At 39.4% G+C, this 18,844-nt stretch overlaps 1 protein-coding gene across 3 annotated transcripts in view; it reads left to right on the top strand.

Moving 5' to 3' along the window:
- LOC109622797 (ATP-binding cassette sub-family C member Sur) overlaps positions 1 to 18,844 on the top strand; it is a 253,803-nt gene that overhangs the window by 189,960 nt on the left and 44,999 nt on the right. For 2 of the 3 annotated variants that reach the window (XM_062850774.1, XM_062850771.1), the window contains exons 17-21: positions 2,577 to 2,863; positions 10,121 to 10,318; positions 10,440 to 10,601; positions 10,726 to 10,871; positions 11,504 to 11,763. In XM_062850774.1, the coding sequence (XP_062706758.1) occupies positions 2,577 to 2,863; positions 10,121 to 10,318; positions 10,440 to 10,601; positions 10,726 to 10,871; positions 11,504 to 11,763 (1,053 nt within the window). The remainder of the gene's footprint in view (positions 1 to 2,576; positions 2,864 to 10,120; positions 10,319 to 10,439; positions 10,602 to 10,725; positions 10,872 to 11,503; positions 11,764 to 18,844) is intronic. The other variant, XM_062850772.1, reaches the window with a different exon arrangement.

The following is an 18,844-nucleotide window of genomic DNA, read 5'->3' as shown; positions in this document are numbered from 1 at the left end:
TTCCAGTCTTTCTTTTTTAAACCTTCGACTCAACACAGCAGAAGCACCTTTTGCGTGATGAAGGTTTACCTGTATGAACTTAATTCCCGCCATAAAATAATTTCATTTACCCACTTTTATTAAACCTCGGAATTGAGACGTAAGAAAAGTGGCCGATTATCCCGGAGACAAATAAGGTCCACTGCGTCATTGCTCCGTTTAACACAGTAAGGGCAACATACTGTGGAGGGTGCCCTGGTACTCCACAGGCTCCGTTCACGGTTAAGTTTTTATTAGACCCCCCTAACCATTCATTCCTAGGCACGGTACGCTTAACACCATGAATTAGGGTCGCTTGTTTGGTGGACTTTTACCACCGGATTAGGCAATCCGTAGTGATATTCTTAGCCAGTTGAGGTAACTGCTACCGCCACTACACGGCTATCTAGGCTGATCGAGAATAGAAATTAATATTGATGATCAACTTCTTTAGAGCCCGAACAGCCTCCAAACCTTACAAAGACCCAATAATTGTTCGATGTTGGTCCAACAGTGGCCTAACATTCGATAAAAATTGACCCGACATTCGATATTTTTTCAGTCTGGCGGAATTTTGCATGGTTTTTCGTATTTCATGCCCAACTACTCATTTGAGAGTTTTCTGCGGGAGGGCAAGGTAGACGCGAGTGCTTGATCTGGGATCGAATTCCGATAAACATCTACGCGTTTTGTTAGTTTTCTGCGAGAGAGAGAGAGATCGAAATGTTCGTGCGTTAGTAGTTTTCGTGGTAAATACCGTGACACGTATTTTCATTTAACTAGTGGATCATATCACCTACCAAAGGTGGCTTCGAGATTTACGCCTTACCCTACCCTACTAACAAATACTCCTTCCCGAGACAACTGTGGGGATGCTGTGGATTCCACAATTTCTAGTAGCATCAGTTGTCGAACAAACATTCCTTCCCTTTCCCGATGACCGTAAGGACGTGGCCGGTGCCTTTATTGACTTTTCAAATGTTGAACTCTCGACTTGTGCACATTGAGAATGGTAGCTAGTCACAAGCTTCACACTCATTGGTTCTCTGTGCAACTTCGATTGTTCTAGTCAATCACGGAGTAGCAACTACAACGTGTACGGTTATCTTTGCTTTGCTTTGCTTTCTTGTCCAGCTACTCATTCGAGTGACATTTTATTGAATGAACAAGGATATGTTTCTCATTTGTTAGGCGCTCTTGCTCTGGTTAAATGAAATCGTTTTGAACATGAATAGAAGGAAAAAAGACTGATCGTTTCAGTTGATTAGTTTTCAAGTGAATGAAATGAATTTTTGCACCACTGTTTGTAATAAAGGTACAACGGTCTATGAACCAATGTGGTTTACTACTCTGGTGTTAGGGTATCAGAAGGCCGGCTCCAGAGGCACGTTATCCTCCATTTGGCACATTTGTGCCATTTGGTGTTAGGGTGGAGCTAATTTAAAAAAAAAATCTCTCCGGAATATTATTTCCCAAGTGAAAAAGTGATCTTCTATTCGAAATAAGTGAGCTGAACAAAAATGAGCGATTTCGGTTGATATTTAAGGGTGGCGCATAGGGTTTAATTAATATTTTGCTAGAACAAACCTTCAAAAAACATTTCAAATTTAATGTTCAAACTTTTAGACTAAATCGGTGATTCTAGAACACAATTGGACCGAATTTGTGCTCAAAATTGCGATATCTCCACTGGTTTCCGAAATATTTGAATAAAATGTCATATTTTGGTATCCAACCCAAAAAATACCGAAATTCTATTTTTTTTTATCTGGGCGTCTGTGCATTGTAAATTAGTGTTATTTTTGTTTTTACTTTAGTAATTGAAATTGCATATCGTGTATTTTTTCCTAGTGTGAAATTCTAAAACTAAGTTTATTCTATCATGTTTTATCATAATATTTCGAAAAGTGGCTGTGATTTAAAATATCGCTAAACTAGATTATACTAGACTAGACTTGGTAAAAAAAAACCTGGAAGAACTTAACTAAAGTAGATAAACCTACCCATTCAAAGGATCACTTGAATGGCAAAACAGAAAAAGGACAATCTCTCTCGCCATAATCCTCCATAATAATAGCGATATCAATAATTGTATGACGACAGTTGCAGGTTTGTCGCATAGTGAGACTAAAATTATGGCTCTTGAAGCAACTCTATTCCGTCTTTCCAAAGCTATATCGATAAGTTCAAGTAGCTACACTTCGATTCGAAGATTCTTCCTTGCTACAGAAGTGAACCGCACCATTCTCCTTCTCCTACCGTTCCAAGATTGCAACAATGGGGTTCCAGCCAAAGAAAAGCGCACTCTCTGTATCAAATTTATTGGAACAAATGATCTCTGGTTCCTTGCGGACTTACAAGTCTGTGCTGGATTCGAACTACCCGACGGGCAGGCAGGCGCGCTTACGGACTGTCGTGAAATTTTCCCCACAACGGCACTTTGCCCATTTATTCAGTTGGCACACCACCTGCTCCGTTGACTCCCTGAGATTCGCACCCGTCGTCCCATTCACATACATTTCTACATTTCTTGGTCTGTTCTCGTTCAATTCGCCCAGCCTCCGGACGCGCCATTGCTCTATCGACCGAGCGCCATGCAGCGGCACAGCAGCGGCAGCAGCAGCTTATTTGGATCACGTTTTCACACACACGATTTGCCACTTCCCATCGACGAGTGCTGCCACGGTGAGAATGTCCGATTGCGGCGTCACTACTCGAAAAGGTACCGGAGTAGCGGCGGCGGTGGCGGCGGCGAAAGTAACCGAGTGGTGCGGGGGTTCAGCGATGGAGTTGCAGCGGTGGCCATGGCGGAGAAGTCCCAATCGGCGGAGCGTGATGCATTAGGGTAAGATATTTACTAACAATGAACATGTAAAAAGTCCAAATTAATTAGTTGTGACAAGATACCTCCGCTTTTAGAGCATATGCACAGAAACACCTGCAAATTGAAGACTCTCTGGTTATTGTCCCGAAATTGTATTTTTCTTTGAATGTTTTTGCCTTTCTCGTACACTAAGTGTACCGGAAAGGCTATATGTTCACTCCAAAAATGACTTTTTTAAAGAAGGCCCGGAGGGTCGAGTCACATATACCAATCAACTCAGCTCGACGAATTGAAGTGATGTCTGTGTGTATGTGTGTATGTGTGTGTATGTATGTGTACAAATAAACTCACATCACTTTTTGGCAGTAAACCTCAACCGATCTTAATGACCAACGGTTCATTCGACGCGGAATCTGGTCTCATTGTTTCCTATTGAAAATGGTACGGATTGGACCAGCCGTTCCGGAGTTATCGCCATTTACGTGTTCCGGACCGGTAACCCAGGCAAGGGCCAGATATGAAAACGCTACAAACCCATCCATGTGACACATCAAACTACGGCATTTTCGATAACTTGATGAATGGTAACCGTGAAAATGGTCTCATACCATATCTAAACCAGTAGTGTCCCGGAACCGGTATCGGGTATCCCGCCGGAAGTGGCCACACATAAAAGTGAACTAAACCCATGCATTTGCACAAATTTCCCGAATGGAGGAGAACGTGCCTCTAGAGCCGACCTACTGATACCTGAAACCCATGCATGCGACATATCAAACCACGGCTTTTTCGATAACCTGATCAACAGTATGCAGGAAAACATTCTCAGTACATATCGGAACCGATAGTGTTCCGGAACCGGTTCCAGATGTTCCGCTGGAGGTGGCCAAGTATAAAAGTTAACGAGACCCATGCATGCGACATATCAAATGGTGGCTGTTTTATATCCTGATTAACACTTTGCATAGAGCTAGTCTGAGACCACATCAGGAACAATCGGTACAATCCTGGAACTGGTTCTGGGTGTCCTACTGGAGGTGGTAAAATGCAAAAGTGATCCATACCCATGCAGGCGATACATCAAATCGTGTTGTTTAGGTAACCTAATGAACATTAGCAATGAAATAGTCTCAGACTATATCTGGGAGACCCGGTAGTGCTCCGGAAGCAGTTCGGGGAACCCCACCGAAAGTGACCAAATGTACTATGTGACCTGAGGAACGGTTAGCTAGAAAATAGGCTCATACCTCATAAAAGTTACCGGTAGGGTTGCAGAACCAGCGTTTGATGCTTCGCCGGAACTACGGAAGTGAATAAAATCAATGCAAGCGATAAATATATGTAAGAGAACAAAATCTTGATTAATTAAACTCAAATACAAACAGACGTCCCACTATACTCACTACCTGTCGTTCTTGTTTTCGACGGTTGCTTCAAGTATTCATCAGTACGCAAATTGAACGCTCACGGCGCACGTCGCGATTTTTGCTCCTGTTTGACGTTTACTCACTACCACCGTCTAGCTAGCTGTGAAGAGATCTCACCAAATCACACAATTTCAAATTCCTGAGGTGTAAATATACAGTAAAATGAGTCAAAGTTGTATGGCAAAATTTAAAATTAATCGCATCAACCCAGATCAAAAGTTTTCCTATTTCCTTTTGCGTCTAAAAGTACTGGATAAAATTTTGATGCAACTGGTTGCGCCCTCGCGCTCTGTAATGTGGTTGAAGTTTGTATGGGAAATTTCACATGCTTGTATTTTTTTTTGTCAAATTTTACATAAATGTTGTGAATTATGATATGATAATTAAATTTAGCCTTAAGTGTGCAGAAAAAACCGCAAAGCGATCTGTGATTGTGTAAAAAGTTATATCTTAGCTTGTAAGTATCGTCTTGATATTGATTGGCCTACAGTGTTAGTGAAGGTACTCAAGCAGTCAACCGAGAAGACTGATATATTTCAGCTCTGCTCATACCAAAATGTTTGGGATAGGCAAATTTTTTTCTCCCACAAAAAAAATCAACATGCTGTAACTTTTCATAGAGTACATAAAAAAATCTCAAATTTTGACTGTTTGTCAATCTATTATATGTGCATCATTGGTACAAATTTGGGCTCGATTGATTAATTTTTCGCGAAGCTAGAACCGTTGGGGTAAAACACTATTTTTTAGACAACTATTTTTTGAACTGTCATATCTCGGAAACCAGTGAACCGAATTGAATGCATTTTTTAACGTTTATAAACAATATATTGATAGTTAATACGACGTTTTAAAATATAATATTTTCTCACGCAAATTAAGTTATACCGGGTTGAAATTTTTATCCATATAGAGGAAAATAAGTAAAATTTATAATACCACACAAAAGTTATAAAATGTATTCTTCCTTCAATCCAAATAGGCTGTAATATATCTGTTTAGAGATAATTTGAAAACAGAAGTGGAAAATCTTTGGATATCAACACTAAAATTAATTGACATTGATGTAAAAAAATGACATTTTTTCGAGAAAAATCCAAAAAGTGTCAACCCATGATAACTTTTTTCAACGTTTAAAAAGTACCTATGTTTTAATAGTTGGTGAAGCATTTACTCATTGTTAGTGTACGTTCAAAATTTCATTCAATTCGGATACCTGGTTTCCGAGATATGACAGCTCAAAAATGAGTTCTCTAAAAAAAGGTGTTTTACCCGAATGGTTCTAACTTTGCGAAATATTAATCAATCGAGCCCAAATTTGTAGCAATGATGCACATATAATAGGTTGACAAACAGTCAAAATTTGAGATTTTTTGATGCGCTCTATGAAAAGTAGCATGTTGAACTTTTTTGTGAGAGAAAAAAAAGTTGCCTATCCCAAACATTTTGGCCATCCCCTGTACGTTGAACATAACGTCGGACTATGCCCCATCAATAATTTTTGAGTCAATTCAATGCACTATGGGGCGGTTCCATACAAACAGGTAGCCAAAAATAGTTTCGCGTCAATTTCATAATGTCTTGCTCCTATTCGTTGAACAGATTGTTTCAACACGATAGTTTCAAACAGGATGAAAATATAAGGGCATTGTATACTTTTAGGCGTTTAAGGGTTTCTGTTCCTATTTACAAAATGTAATCCAATTCGTAAAACACGCTTCGCTAAGAGAACCTAGACCAGATTTAGACTGCACTATGATTGATCTACCGAAAAAAAGCGGCCATGACGACCAAATGTTTCCTCAGGGGTATTTAATGGCCAATACGGTGATTTTATATAGCAATATCTCAATCATCGCCGACAACTTGATTACAATTGCAGAATAGCAGCTAGTAGCAGTCGAATTTGATTTCAATGTCCCAGGGATCCTAAACAAAGAATTAGCAGTAGTCCCGAAGCGAAACTATGCGAAACTTTTTTTTTGTTTGGAACGGCCTGTATTGAGAAAATTTGATTTTTTAATGTAATATCATTTAATAGTTTTACAATCAACATTTCTACGTCTGATACGTCATTCGAAAGGATTATAAGCAAGCTTTTAGAAACTACTTTAAAAGTGTGACATTTTTCATTTAGGCAAAATATATGTAAAGTTGAACATTTCATTCATTTTACCAAAAATTGGCAATGATATCATTCTGCTACCAATATCTCGATAAGTATAGGGATTAGCAAACTAATATTCTAGGGTTTACTGGTCCAAGTGGTCTACTTTCAACTACCAAAGCTAAATCTCAAATTGAATAAAGTCAATTTTCGATTTTGGCCACCTGAATCCCGTAGTGCAATGATGTCTTTGATAAAATGCTTTCTTTTCTTATAAAGTATCAGGATTCAGAACACTTTGGCTTACGTCGACGGAAAGATCGTGTGAACATATTCAACGAGAAAGGCACTATCACCACTAGGTGGATTAATTTGGGTTTTTATTATAGTCTCCAGTATTAACATTCACTAATAAACCTCTGGGCTTGATTTCTGAAACTAAAAAGGCATGAATTTTTAGCTTTCTGAAATGCTTAATGTATGCAATGGCACATATTGTCATTTTACTGGCATTTTAGCGGATTTACTGATATGTCTGAAACATAGTAATTAGAAGGAACGAAATGTTGCTGATTGTCAAATTGAGAGATGAAATTTGTGAAAAAATCGCGTTCTGGTGGTATTGGAACCAACGACACCGTATTCGCTAGACCGGCGCTTTAACCAACTAAGCCAGAAGATGTTCCTACTGAAATTACTAACGGGATTCCTTCAGGGACTTCTGTAGGGTTTCGTTCTGTAAATTCTCGGGATTTTTTCCAGGAATTCTTCCAGGGATTGCTCCAACATGTTTTTTTTTGAACTTCACCGTGTAGTTTCCTTCATTGACTCCCCTTGGGATTTTTAAAGGTTTCTGCAGAGACTATCTACAGAGAAATCTTCAAAAATTACTGTCGTTATAAGTCAGCTTTCCCGTTACAGGCGTAAATATCCCAGTGTTGTGGAGAAAAAAACTAATTTTTTGGAGCAGCCTTTGAAGATCGGCTGAAACTGAAAATAGTTCTTTTTTATTATAAACTAGCAGTCCGGGCAAACGTCGTCCTGCCTGCCTACTCTGTTTTTTGACATCCGATTCCATGAAGAAATGCCCCTCAAAATGGAATTTCAGATTTTCCCGTTTTTCTTGCCTTCCCGGTCACTTTTTCTAATTATTGTTTCGTACGAACACGTCGGAGGCCTGGCGAAATGCAACAGTGAAAGAATCATGTCGATCTGTTGACCCGTTCCCGAGCCTATTCGTGACATACAAACACCATTCCATTTTTATTTATATAGATAGATACAGTATCGGACAATAAAAATGCACCAAAGTTGTTTTCCCATACAAAACAGTCAACTTTGATTGCCATATCTCAGTTATTGCTCAACCGATTGTTTTCATTTTTCTGTGACGAACTAAGTGTTTTCAATTTTCGAAAACTATTGAAAAAGTTTGGTAATGAATATTGATACAAAAGTTACAGATAGGTTCAATTTTGACAATAAATATGCACCAAGACATAAAATTTTATAGAAAAAAATTGTTACGTCATATCATTATGGTGTCTTCGACAAATATATGTCTTATGTGACAATGATGACCTTTACTGAAAAGACCAACATGATTTGACTTCTGCATTTTTTGCTATAAGACTTTTTGTCTTGGTGCATTTTTATTGTCAAAATATAACCGTCTGTAACTATTGCGTCAATTGTTATCACCGAACTTTTCCAATAGTTTTTAAAAATTGAAATGTTTTGTAGTACGTCACAGAAAAATGAAAACAATCGGTTTAGAAATAACTGAGATATGGCAATCTAAAGTTGACTATTTTGTATGGGAAAACAGTTTTGGTGCAATTTTATTGTCCGATACTGTAGATGTCTCAACCAATTTACACTTACTTACAATATTTAGTTTTAACTCAACCGCATTTCGACACCCTTTTGTCGTTCGAATCCTGGTTTGCTTAAACCTAATAATAATTAATGAAATTGAGATACAGCAGATATGGAATATCTAAATACTTACTTAAAATATTGATTTAGAGATTACTACTAGATTTAACCGCAGTGAAAATAGGAATATAACTTTTAGATTTCTCATTCCTTTCTATCGGATTTGTTTTTGTTTATAAATTGCTTTGTCCCTACGTGAAAGAATGAGCTACTATATACGGCCCGGTAACATCTCATCACTCTTTCCTTTTTATAGACTGGTGCAGACATCAGTGATGTCAGTGATGCCAACACCCAGTATTAAGTATGTGTCGTGGGCATGAGGCAGCGGACACTCTTAGCTTAGAACCCTTTAAAAATTAAAGCGGAAAAAGTGCTTCCGGTGCCATGTATTACCTTCTGTAGACCTATTTTCTTTAGAAAAGTCTGCGTTACCAGTGGTTTCTAAAAGTTTTTGCTGATGTCAGGATGTTTTGAGAGAAGTTCAGGAGGGTTTAATGTTATTTCAGTGCTCTTCAGGAAGTGTCAGCGGTTTAGGTTGATTGGTGGAGGTTTTAGTTGAATTTCAATATGTTTCAGGGGTTTTGAAGGTTCCTGAATCCTGAGGCGTTTCAGCGGAAGATCCTATGTAACTGTATTCGTAATAAAACGAGAGATCACTTGTTATGCTTGTAGGTCCGATAACCTATACTTAAGGAAGTTTTTGGATACCCATTCCCTCCTTTAAGTAAGCATCCATTAAGTACGTCACGCTGAAATTGGGAAATTCCCCCTCTAAACGTGACGTAACTGAAACTCTTGGAGGTGAGTTTTATTTGATTTTTATCTTGCCACCCCTCCCCTGTCCTGTGAAAACCATTTCACCTCATTCACCTCAAATCCCCGAACTGCTCTGAATAATGTGAATAATTAAGTAAAGTAACATCTAGGTATCTCTCATTCTATTGGGTCATACATAAACTACGTCATGTTTAAAGGAGAAGAGGGAGTTTGTAAAAGTGTCATCAACAATGTGTTATTTAAGTATATGAGAAACCCATACAAAAGGGAGATGGGGTCGACATGCCCAATTTTAGTGTACGTTACGCCTAATGGATGCTCCTCTAAAGTCTGAATAAATTTTAAATGGAGGATTGAGTGTACTTAAGTGGATGTTCAAACAAGCTTAAGAAACACATTTGATGGGATACGAAATCAGATTGTATAAATCACATTGTATAGATTGCATATTCCGAAACTATTTGAAAGGGTGTCCTAAAATTGCACATGGTCAATAAGCTTAGGGGCTCACCCTAAGGGTGTTAGAAACAAAGTTTTATATGACGACAACTTTCAGAAATTACGTTTCGAGGTCGCCCGGTGAGATTTTTTGAAAATGGCAATTTTCCGTAATATATTTCATACAAATATACGTTATTATTATTATTAATATTTATTAAAAATACTTTACCACTTATGTGGCATTCGTGTCTGACAAATATAAGGTTAAAAAGTATTTGTATGAAATAAATTACGAAATTATCATTTTTCGAAAATCTCGCCGGGGCGTCCTCTAAACGTCATTTCTGAAAGTTGCCGTCATACAAAAGTTTGTTTCTAACACTCTAAGCTATCATTTGTAGGGTGAGCCCCCATTATTTCTTCTATGTGCAATTTTGGGACACCCTATTTAACCATTTTGTTGGAAATCTTACGAAGTCAAAATGTAAATATCGTTGAGTTTTAATATAAAAATTATATGTTGAGAATGTTAATATTGTTTTTGTACTAACATTCTCCAAATTTTCCTCCCCTAATTCGTTACAGCAACAATATCGTTCGCTCCCGGTCCCTCCAAACAAAGCGTGACATCAGCAGTCCCAACCGTATTGTCGATGGTCGATTGCTCCCAGCATGCAGCGCAAATCCCTCGCACCGGTCACCCACCGAACTGGACCATCCCAGTCCATTGGATTCAGCCTCAGCGGCGGTGGTTGCAACCGGCGACAAACCTGGCTTCGAAAGGTTCAAGAAGATTATTTTTTATGACCAATTTGTAGCAGAAGTTAATCCCGCACCTGCTCCGTCACCTGCTGGGTGCGGTACATTCTCACTCCCAATGGCGTATTTGTGTTCTCGTTTGCAGGTTCCGTTACAGTTCCGACACTTGTGAAGATTTGCACAAATTTGGCTTTCGGCAATTTCTTCGCCGAATGAGCACCATCGGACGTGCCGGACGCCATCGTCGTCGGTCTCGGGAAGGGTCTGTGCATCGGCAGCGGCGGCGGATCTTATCCAGCTCCGTGATGTTTGTATTGGTTTCTTAGCCCCTCTGGTGGTAACACTTGTCGATGTCGACCCTGTCGTTGGTGCGTGGAACGGCAGGGCCGATCGTTTCCCTTCAGTCCCTAATTGGATGCAATTTATTGCAGAAGTCCAGCGAAGGAAAACGATGCTGACCTTGGCCGAAGTCCATTGCAGCCCAATCAACCACTTCAGGGTATGCACAACCCACTGAAGAGACTATTCTCGAATGTTTCGCGGTACAGCGAGGAAACCGACGAAGATTCCTGGGAAGGTAGGTGTGACTGACTGGTGTTGAGTTATCGGGAACCATTATCATTAAAACGATAAAAATACAGTGCGCTAGTTATATCACAAACTCATTTGTTGTGGTTATATTGTTGCTAAGTTTTATTCTTCTGTTCCTTCTTTGTTCACTTTGTCGTCTATTTCTTTATTCCTGTTCTTCTTCATGTTCTTCTTTATCTCCATTTTTTTCTATCTTCTATCTTATCTTAAATCTATTGTTTTATCACATAGTATGTCTTCTGAGTGAAAAATTGGCATATAAAAACTTCACAAATTAAAAAAAAAAAGGTTTTCTCTCTTTTAACTACTATTTGCTATATTTTTTTCTTTCTATCTTATATCTACTATTTACTATATTCTATTTTCAGTGTTCCATCTTCTATTGCAGTTTTCTTTTTTTTATCTTCGTTCTATTGGTCCATCCTTCTATCTTGTTTTTATCGATTTTAAAGATCTATTCTATTTTCTTTTCTGATCCATGGACACATATTCTTATTATTCGTTTGCCATATGTTCTCGACCCCAAACACAAGCATTCACGTGAAAATGTTTCTGTCACTCTCGTTCCCTCTTTCCCCTCCTATTCCCACAACTTATTTTCTCCATTCATCCATACAGAGTACAACAATGGCGAACAAGTCTCCAATCGACTGATCTACGACGAAGAGCGCAAATATGGCAAGATTCCAGCTCGGATGTACTGGCTGTACTTGAAATCATGCGGAATGGACATTGTGACCACGTTCTTCCTGAGTGCCCTGGCCCAGCAAGGGCTGCGTGTGTACACTGATTTCTGGCTCCAGAGCTGGACCGAGCGAACCCAGCAGCAGCAGCAGTTGCAATCATACGACACTAATAGGGTTGATCCAACCGACGATGTAAGAAAGGTCCTCACCTGTGTAAATGCATTCCTTCTAAGTTCGCTTCCTTTTTCGGGGTGGATGTAACCAAGTTTTCATGGGGGGCTGTATCGAAAACAAGCTGTAAATGTTCAAGCCGATCGAAATGTACGTTCAGCAGAAATGAACTGCGAGCACCAAGCGAAACAAAACGTAGAGGGCGTTCAGGTTCTCCAGTTAGCCTAGTAGTTAAGGCTCCGGATCGCCAATCCGGAGAAGGCGGGTTCGATTCCCGGAAAATTTTCTCGACTTCCTGGGCATAGTGTATCCTTGTACTTGCCACACAATGTACAAACCAGTCTTGCGAATAATGGCGACCATCACGAGACAATCACTTGAACCGCTTTCTGGAGTCACCCTTCCCAAGGTGATACGAACCAGATAGCATGTCATGCCTGGAATGACGAACATGTTGTGGGTTCCACCAGTCTTGTGCATTATCACCATCATAACACAAAAAAGCCGCAACATCAACATTGCCCTTCTTCCTCCATCAACGCTACAGCCGACCGTCTCTATGTTGCTATCGAACACATTCGAGACGAACGCATTGATACGGTGGCTGCCGCCGCCTCGCTCTTTCTCTGCAAATCTCTTGAGTAGCCGAACGCTTCTTAACCGTCGTTCCGAAGCAGAGCTATGTCACTCACTGCTGGGTGACTCTCGTCTGAAAATGCCAGGATGAGGGTCAATTTGTTAAGTAGTATTGCATGGCGCAGCGAACACAACCATAGCACGCCCTATGAATAGAATGCAAAGCGTAGAACAAAAACTCGCTTCGGTGTTTCATCGTGTGGTCCGAAAACAAGAGACGATCGCTGCTGTTGGATGTGGTTGACTCTGCATTGAACGAGGGTTGGCTTGAGTGGCTTTTGCGTGAATCGATTATGTTTTGATGGACTGCGTTTGTCGTATGAAGTGATGGTTAGAGCGCGTGTCATTCGACATTGACCCTCCTGAAACTGCACAACCCTGGGTTCCACCCTTCGCAGCTTTGCAGCGATAGCAGTTGCTGAGTATGCTTCAGGCGGGTTGCTAGAGAATCAATCTCTCTGAGCAACGGTGCATAACGGGCGAAGTGAGAGCGTGTGCCGTAGCCAGAGCGAACTGCGTGGTGCTCTCAATGTGTGCGTTTAAACTGAGCTATGCAAAACGAATAGGATTTATGACGTAGTACCGTGCTTTTGATAATACACATGCATAGTTTTACATGTTGTTGCGCGTGCATCTGCTTGAGGCGACGGAGAGAGTCATGACACTCACATGAGCCGTATCCAAGTCAAGATGATTGTAGCAAAACGAGGGTGACCGGGTGACTATGATGGGATTCTGTCTTTTCTGGTGTTAGCGACTGTAGATAGAGCGAATCAGAAACCGCAGAGACAGGGTGATACAAGTTTGGTGTTTATCAGCTTTTTTGTGACTTGTACGCTTGTACTTCGCGACACCGGTACAAACTCATGCAATGGCAGGCAAAGAAAGCCCTTCAATAACTGTGGAAGCGCCCAAAGAACACTAAGTTGAAGAGAGGCAGGTCAAGTTCCAATGCGAACGTCGAGCCATGAAGAAGAAGCAGAAGGGCGTTCAATTAATGAAAGCGTCTGAAAATTTGCTGATTGCATGGCTTAAAACAACTCTCGTCCGCAGAGTGGTGCTTCTCTTGAAGAAAATCTACCAATCTTCCAGAAATTCCTTCTAAAATACATTCAGGAATTACTCCAGCAGTTCCATCAAGAGGAAAATTCAATCATTTTTCTAATAGTTCCTTCAGAGTTTCCTCCATAATTTTCTTCTCGAATTCCTTCAGCAGTTTCTTTACAGATTTTTTAGAAGCTTCGTCAGGGGTTTCTCCTAGAGCTATTCAGATATTCCTTCACATTTTTTCAATGATTTTTCCAGGAATTCCATCATTAACTGATTTAAGAAGTTCTTCAGTGACTAGTCCAGTAATTTATACAGAAGTTGTTTCATCAAACCCTAACAACCCGCTAAATTCTGTTAGATGTTTCTCATAGCGGTAATTGAAAGAATTCCTGTAGAAGTTTCTTCAGAAATCCCAGAATTTCTTCTTTAATTCCTCCAGGAATTCCAAAAGGGATTTATTCAGGATTGCCGTCACTGTTTCCTACAGAAATTTCTTCCCATAAAACTTTTTTCATGAATTTTCCAGAATTGTCTTCAAAGATTCCTTCAGGGATTTCTCCAGGAATTTATTTAGTGATTTTCGCAAAAAAAATCGTTTAAAGATTTTTCACAGAATTCATTTAAAAAAAAATCATAAATTCGTTTGTGGCTTCTCTTAGAAACTTATTCATTGATTGCTCCAGCAATTCATGGGGATTCTTCTCAGAATATCTTTTTCAATTCCTCCAGAAATTACTTCAGGGATTTTCCTGGAAGTCTTTGAGGAATTTCTCTTGCTAAGGAGATTTTTCCGGAAACTCTTTCTGGAATTTCTTCTTATTTCTTTTTAGAAGTATTCCAGCTAGAGTTTCTGGAGGGTTTTTGTCGGGAATTTCTTCAGGGATTCTTCCAGAAATTTCTTCAAAGATTTTCCCAGGAGTTTCCTTAAGGATTCATTTAGGAATTTCTTCTTGAAATCCTTCAGGGATTTTTCCTTGAATTCTTCAGAAATTTCTCCTATAATTGCTGGAATTTTTTCAGTAACTTTTTCGAAAGTTCCTTCAGAAATTCCTTGAGAGATCACAGGGATTTCTTCAGGAACTCTTTCGAAAATTCTTATGTGATTCCTCCTGGAATTTCATTAGAGATTTCTGGAGAGATCTCACCATGGCTTCTTCAAAGATCCCTCCAAGAACTCTTTGAAGGATTTCTACTGGCATTCTTAGAGGAATTCCTCTTGGAGCTCCTTGAACAACTTCCTCTGGAATTTTTTGAGGGATTTCGCAAGGAACTTCTTCAGGAAATTCTACAAGAACTCCTTTAGGGGGTTTTCTTCGAAATCCTTGAAAGATTTCTGCAGGAATTTCTTCAAAGATTTCTCCAGGACTTTTCAGGAATTAATAAAGGAATTTCTTCAGGGATTTATCCAGCAAGTTTCTTCAGGGGTCATACACGTTTTTTTTTTCACGGATTCCTTTAAAAGCTCCTCCAAGTGTTTCTCATAGAGTTCATTCCTATAAAAGCTTCGCCAGGTGTATCTCCTGAAGTTTATTTCAGAGCAAAGCATTAGGGATTCATCCAGGCATTCCATCAGGAGTTTATTTCGGAAGTTTTTCAGGGATACATTTTCTAGGCATTTCAAAGGATTTGTAGAGTAATTCCTGCAGGAATTTATTCAAGGATTCATTCAGAATTTTTTTCAGACTGTCATCTAGAAGTTTCGACAGATATTTCTCTTGGAGTTCGTTTAAGGATTCCATATGAAGATCCTTCAGAGATTCCTAAAGGATTTTTATTCTTAAATTCCTTCTGGAGTTCCATAAAGTATTCATCTAGTAAGTTCATCTTTTTACCTCTAGGAATTTCTTCAGAGATTTGCCTTGGATTTTTTAATGAATTTTTCTTGGAGCTTCTTGAAGGATTTCTTCTTCAGGAATCTCTGCCAGAATTTTTGAAGGACTTTTCCTGAAATTTCTTGAGGTATTTCTCCAAAAGCTCCTTCACGGATACCTCTAAGAATTCCTTCAGTATTTTGTGTAGAATTCTTTGAAGGATTTCTCCTGGAATTGTTGAAGAGATTTCTCCAGGAACTCCGTCAGGGTTTTCTTCGCAAATTTTCACAAGGATTTTTCCAGAAACTCTTTCAGGAATTGCTTATGAAATTCCTTCAAGGATTTCTCCAGGAACTGCTTTAAAGCAAGAAACTCCTTCGTGGAGTTCTGCAGGAGCTCCTTCAGGATCTTCTTCTAGAATTTCTCCAAGATTTCTTTGAGAGGTTGCTGAAGGAATTCCATCACAAATTCTGCCTGGAGTTCTTTGAGGTATTTCGCCTGCAGTTCCTTAAGGATTGTTTTCTGGAATTTCCAGAGGGACTCCTCCAGATACTCCTTCAAAGATTTCTCCATGAGTTTTTTCGAGGAATCATCAGGAAGTGGTTCAAAGATTTCAACCGGATGTTTTCAGGAATTTCTTCTGGAATTTCTTCGTAGTTTTTTTTTTTTTTCTGAAACTCTGAGAGATTTTTCCAGAAGTTTCTGGAAAATTTTCTTTTGAGATTTTTTTCCAAGAATTCTTTCGGGAATTTCTTCAGGGACTCTGTGGGAGATTCTCTGGGGTTTCCTCCTGAAATTTCTGCAGAGATTTCTCCTGAAATCGCTGAAGAGATTTCTTTGGGTACTCATTCAAGGATTCCCCCAGGAACTCCTTCAGGGATTTCTCTTGCAATTCCTTCAAGATTTTTTTTTTCTGGAATTCTTTTAAAGATTTCTCCTGAAACTCCTTCAAGGATTTCTCCAGGAACTAATTCAGGAATTTTTCCAGGAACTGCTTCAGGGAAGTCCACGACTTTCTTCAAGAACTTCTACAGGGATTCTTCCAGAATCGCTCGGAAACACGCGTACTCATTATAAAAGGGTACTAAAAGTACCCATGGCAAAAGGGGAAAGGATGTTGATGGACGGTGTAAAACACTGCGTAAGGGTTTCGGGCGATCTGTATCGGCATGGAAGGTGTTAGGCGACAAGCCGAGCGGTTTTCACGAAATCTGACCATTTTTTTCTGTTTTGCGGATGACATGGATGTTATTGCTATAGCTTTTGATGGCAGAATTATACACCTGCTTGGAACGTGAAGCTGAAAATGTTGGACTGATTGTAAACGCATGAAAAACAAAGTACATGATGACCTGATTGTAGAAGGAACAGCGAACAACAGGGCAAGCAAAAAGACGGAAACATTTTCTATGTGGTAGAGAACTTCGTCTATCTCGGTTCCTTATTAACGGCAGACAACAACGTTAGCCGTGAAATACGAAGGTGCATCCTCAGTGGAATTCGGGCCTACCAAGCCCATGGTAGAAGAACCTGTGGTCGAGAAAAATTGATGATTCTCTACGGGCACGAGACTTGGATTATGCTCGAGGAGGCCTTGCAAGAACTCAAAGTTTTTGACCGTCGAGTACATGGGCGAACCTAGTAACCGGAACGTGCCAAAAGCTGATAGCATACATTCGAGAAGGCATGTTGTGAGAATGCCGGAAAACAACCCTGCAAAACAAGTTTTCGCAAGAGATACAGACGACGATACTAGAGGACCTATAGGTCTGCGACCGTTGGCCATGACCGAGGTTGGAGATTGACAGCCACTAACCGTGTACTATATTGTTGATTCAGTTTTGTCTTGAATTTGATGTTGTAGGGAATCGCGCCACTTGGGCGAAGGCTTCTATTTTCGTCTGTTTTCCGCTATAACTCAGTCAAATTTGAACCAATTGACACAATTTTCGGAATGCGGTGAGATAGGTACAGTATCTACTCGTATACAACATTCAAGTCAATTGGTTCAAAATTGACTGAGTTATAGTGGAAAACAGACGAATATAGAAGCCACCGCCAAGGTGGCGCGATACCCCATGGGCATGCTTAACAAATGAAACGAGGGATGGATAATTTCAAAACCATATTGAAAGAACCACAGTCGTCATCCTCTATCTAACTAGACGGATACTGATTCCCCAGCCTGGAAGATAAGAGTTGGCGTATGATTGTGCTTTCTCAGGATTTACGTGCCGCCAGAGGCGTGCTTCAGGTACATCAAATGTCGTGGAAGTATAAACACCCCGATAGAAACAAACTCTTCAAGAAATGCGAAATAGAAGACAGCATCGCTAAAGGGTGCACCTTGGCACCAAAGTCGCTGACCTGTGAAAAATCGTTAACGGAACGTGTGAGGCACCTGGCTACCTCATACAGTAATGTGTCCCTTACCGCGTTAATGTAGGTTTCTGACACGGAAGACCTTTTATCTCGTACTACTCGTGGGATTCCAAAATAAGCCTAAATAAAAGCAGTTTTGTATAATCAAGAAAAATCGCTAACTAAGGCTTAGCAGAAAAATAAAATTGGCCATTTTCATGGAGGGACCAGGTTCTCGGAACATCCAATGTGGCCAAAAATTCGCGAAATGACTCCCTTTGAGATTGTTTTGCAAAATCATGAAGATTGATATGTCGCATGCTAGGGTTTAGAAGCACGGTGTGCCAAAAACCGTTATTAACAAATAAAAATGTCCACCCAAGTGGTACCCGGCATTCGAAAGATATACTATTCTAGTATCTCCTCTGAAAATTTGAAAATCTTTCATCGAGGGAAACTAAAGTTTTTGTGATTTGAAGTTTTTGAGCTATTTCTATAGGATTTTCTTATATGAGTAAATATGCACGCACGGTATGCCTGATACCACTATTAATAAATAAAAATGTACTCAAAACTCTCACCCGCCGTTCGAAAGATATAATATTCTGGTATCACCTCCGAAAATTTGAAAATGTTTTATCGAGGGAAACCAGAGTTTTTACAGTTTGAAGATTTTCTTATATTTTCATAGAATTAGCTCATATATGGGAATATTGTCATAGGATGTTTCATTGGCTCTCCAAATCATAAACTAATACATATTAATAAGTTTCACAAACACCATTCTAAAGATACAATATTCAACCAACTTCTCTGAAAATTAGACAACATTTCATTGAAACGATCGCAAATTACAGTGGTTTGAAAATATAAGATATGGTAAAGTATATTGAAAATGTAGTAACTTCATAGAATATTATTTCAATTTCCCATGTTAATCATTCCTCGCAATGAATATATATTTTGTAACTCATCTAAAACTTTGATTATATATCACACTTTTTGCGATACTATTACAAAACTCAGTAGGTGTTTTTAACGTGTTTATAGATAAAGCGGTAGTATGCGTATCTCCAATGAAATTGAAATTGTAAGCTTATAATTGTTGCTACTGAATGTAAAATTTCTAAATTCACGGAAGACACGTTAGTAGCATGACGTATAAAAGCTGGGTAGTAAAACGAATAGCATTTAGGTTTACTTTAAAAGCTTCTTAAACATTATACCAACGATTGACAAAGCTT

Source organism: Aedes albopictus, chromosome 2, assembly GCF_035046485.1.
Source record: "Aedes albopictus strain Foshan chromosome 2, AalbF5, whole genome shotgun sequence".
NCBI classification, from domain to species: Eukaryota; Metazoa; Arthropoda; class Insecta; order Diptera; family Culicidae; genus Aedes; species Aedes albopictus.
This window is presented reverse-complemented; position numbering and strand designations above follow the sequence as displayed.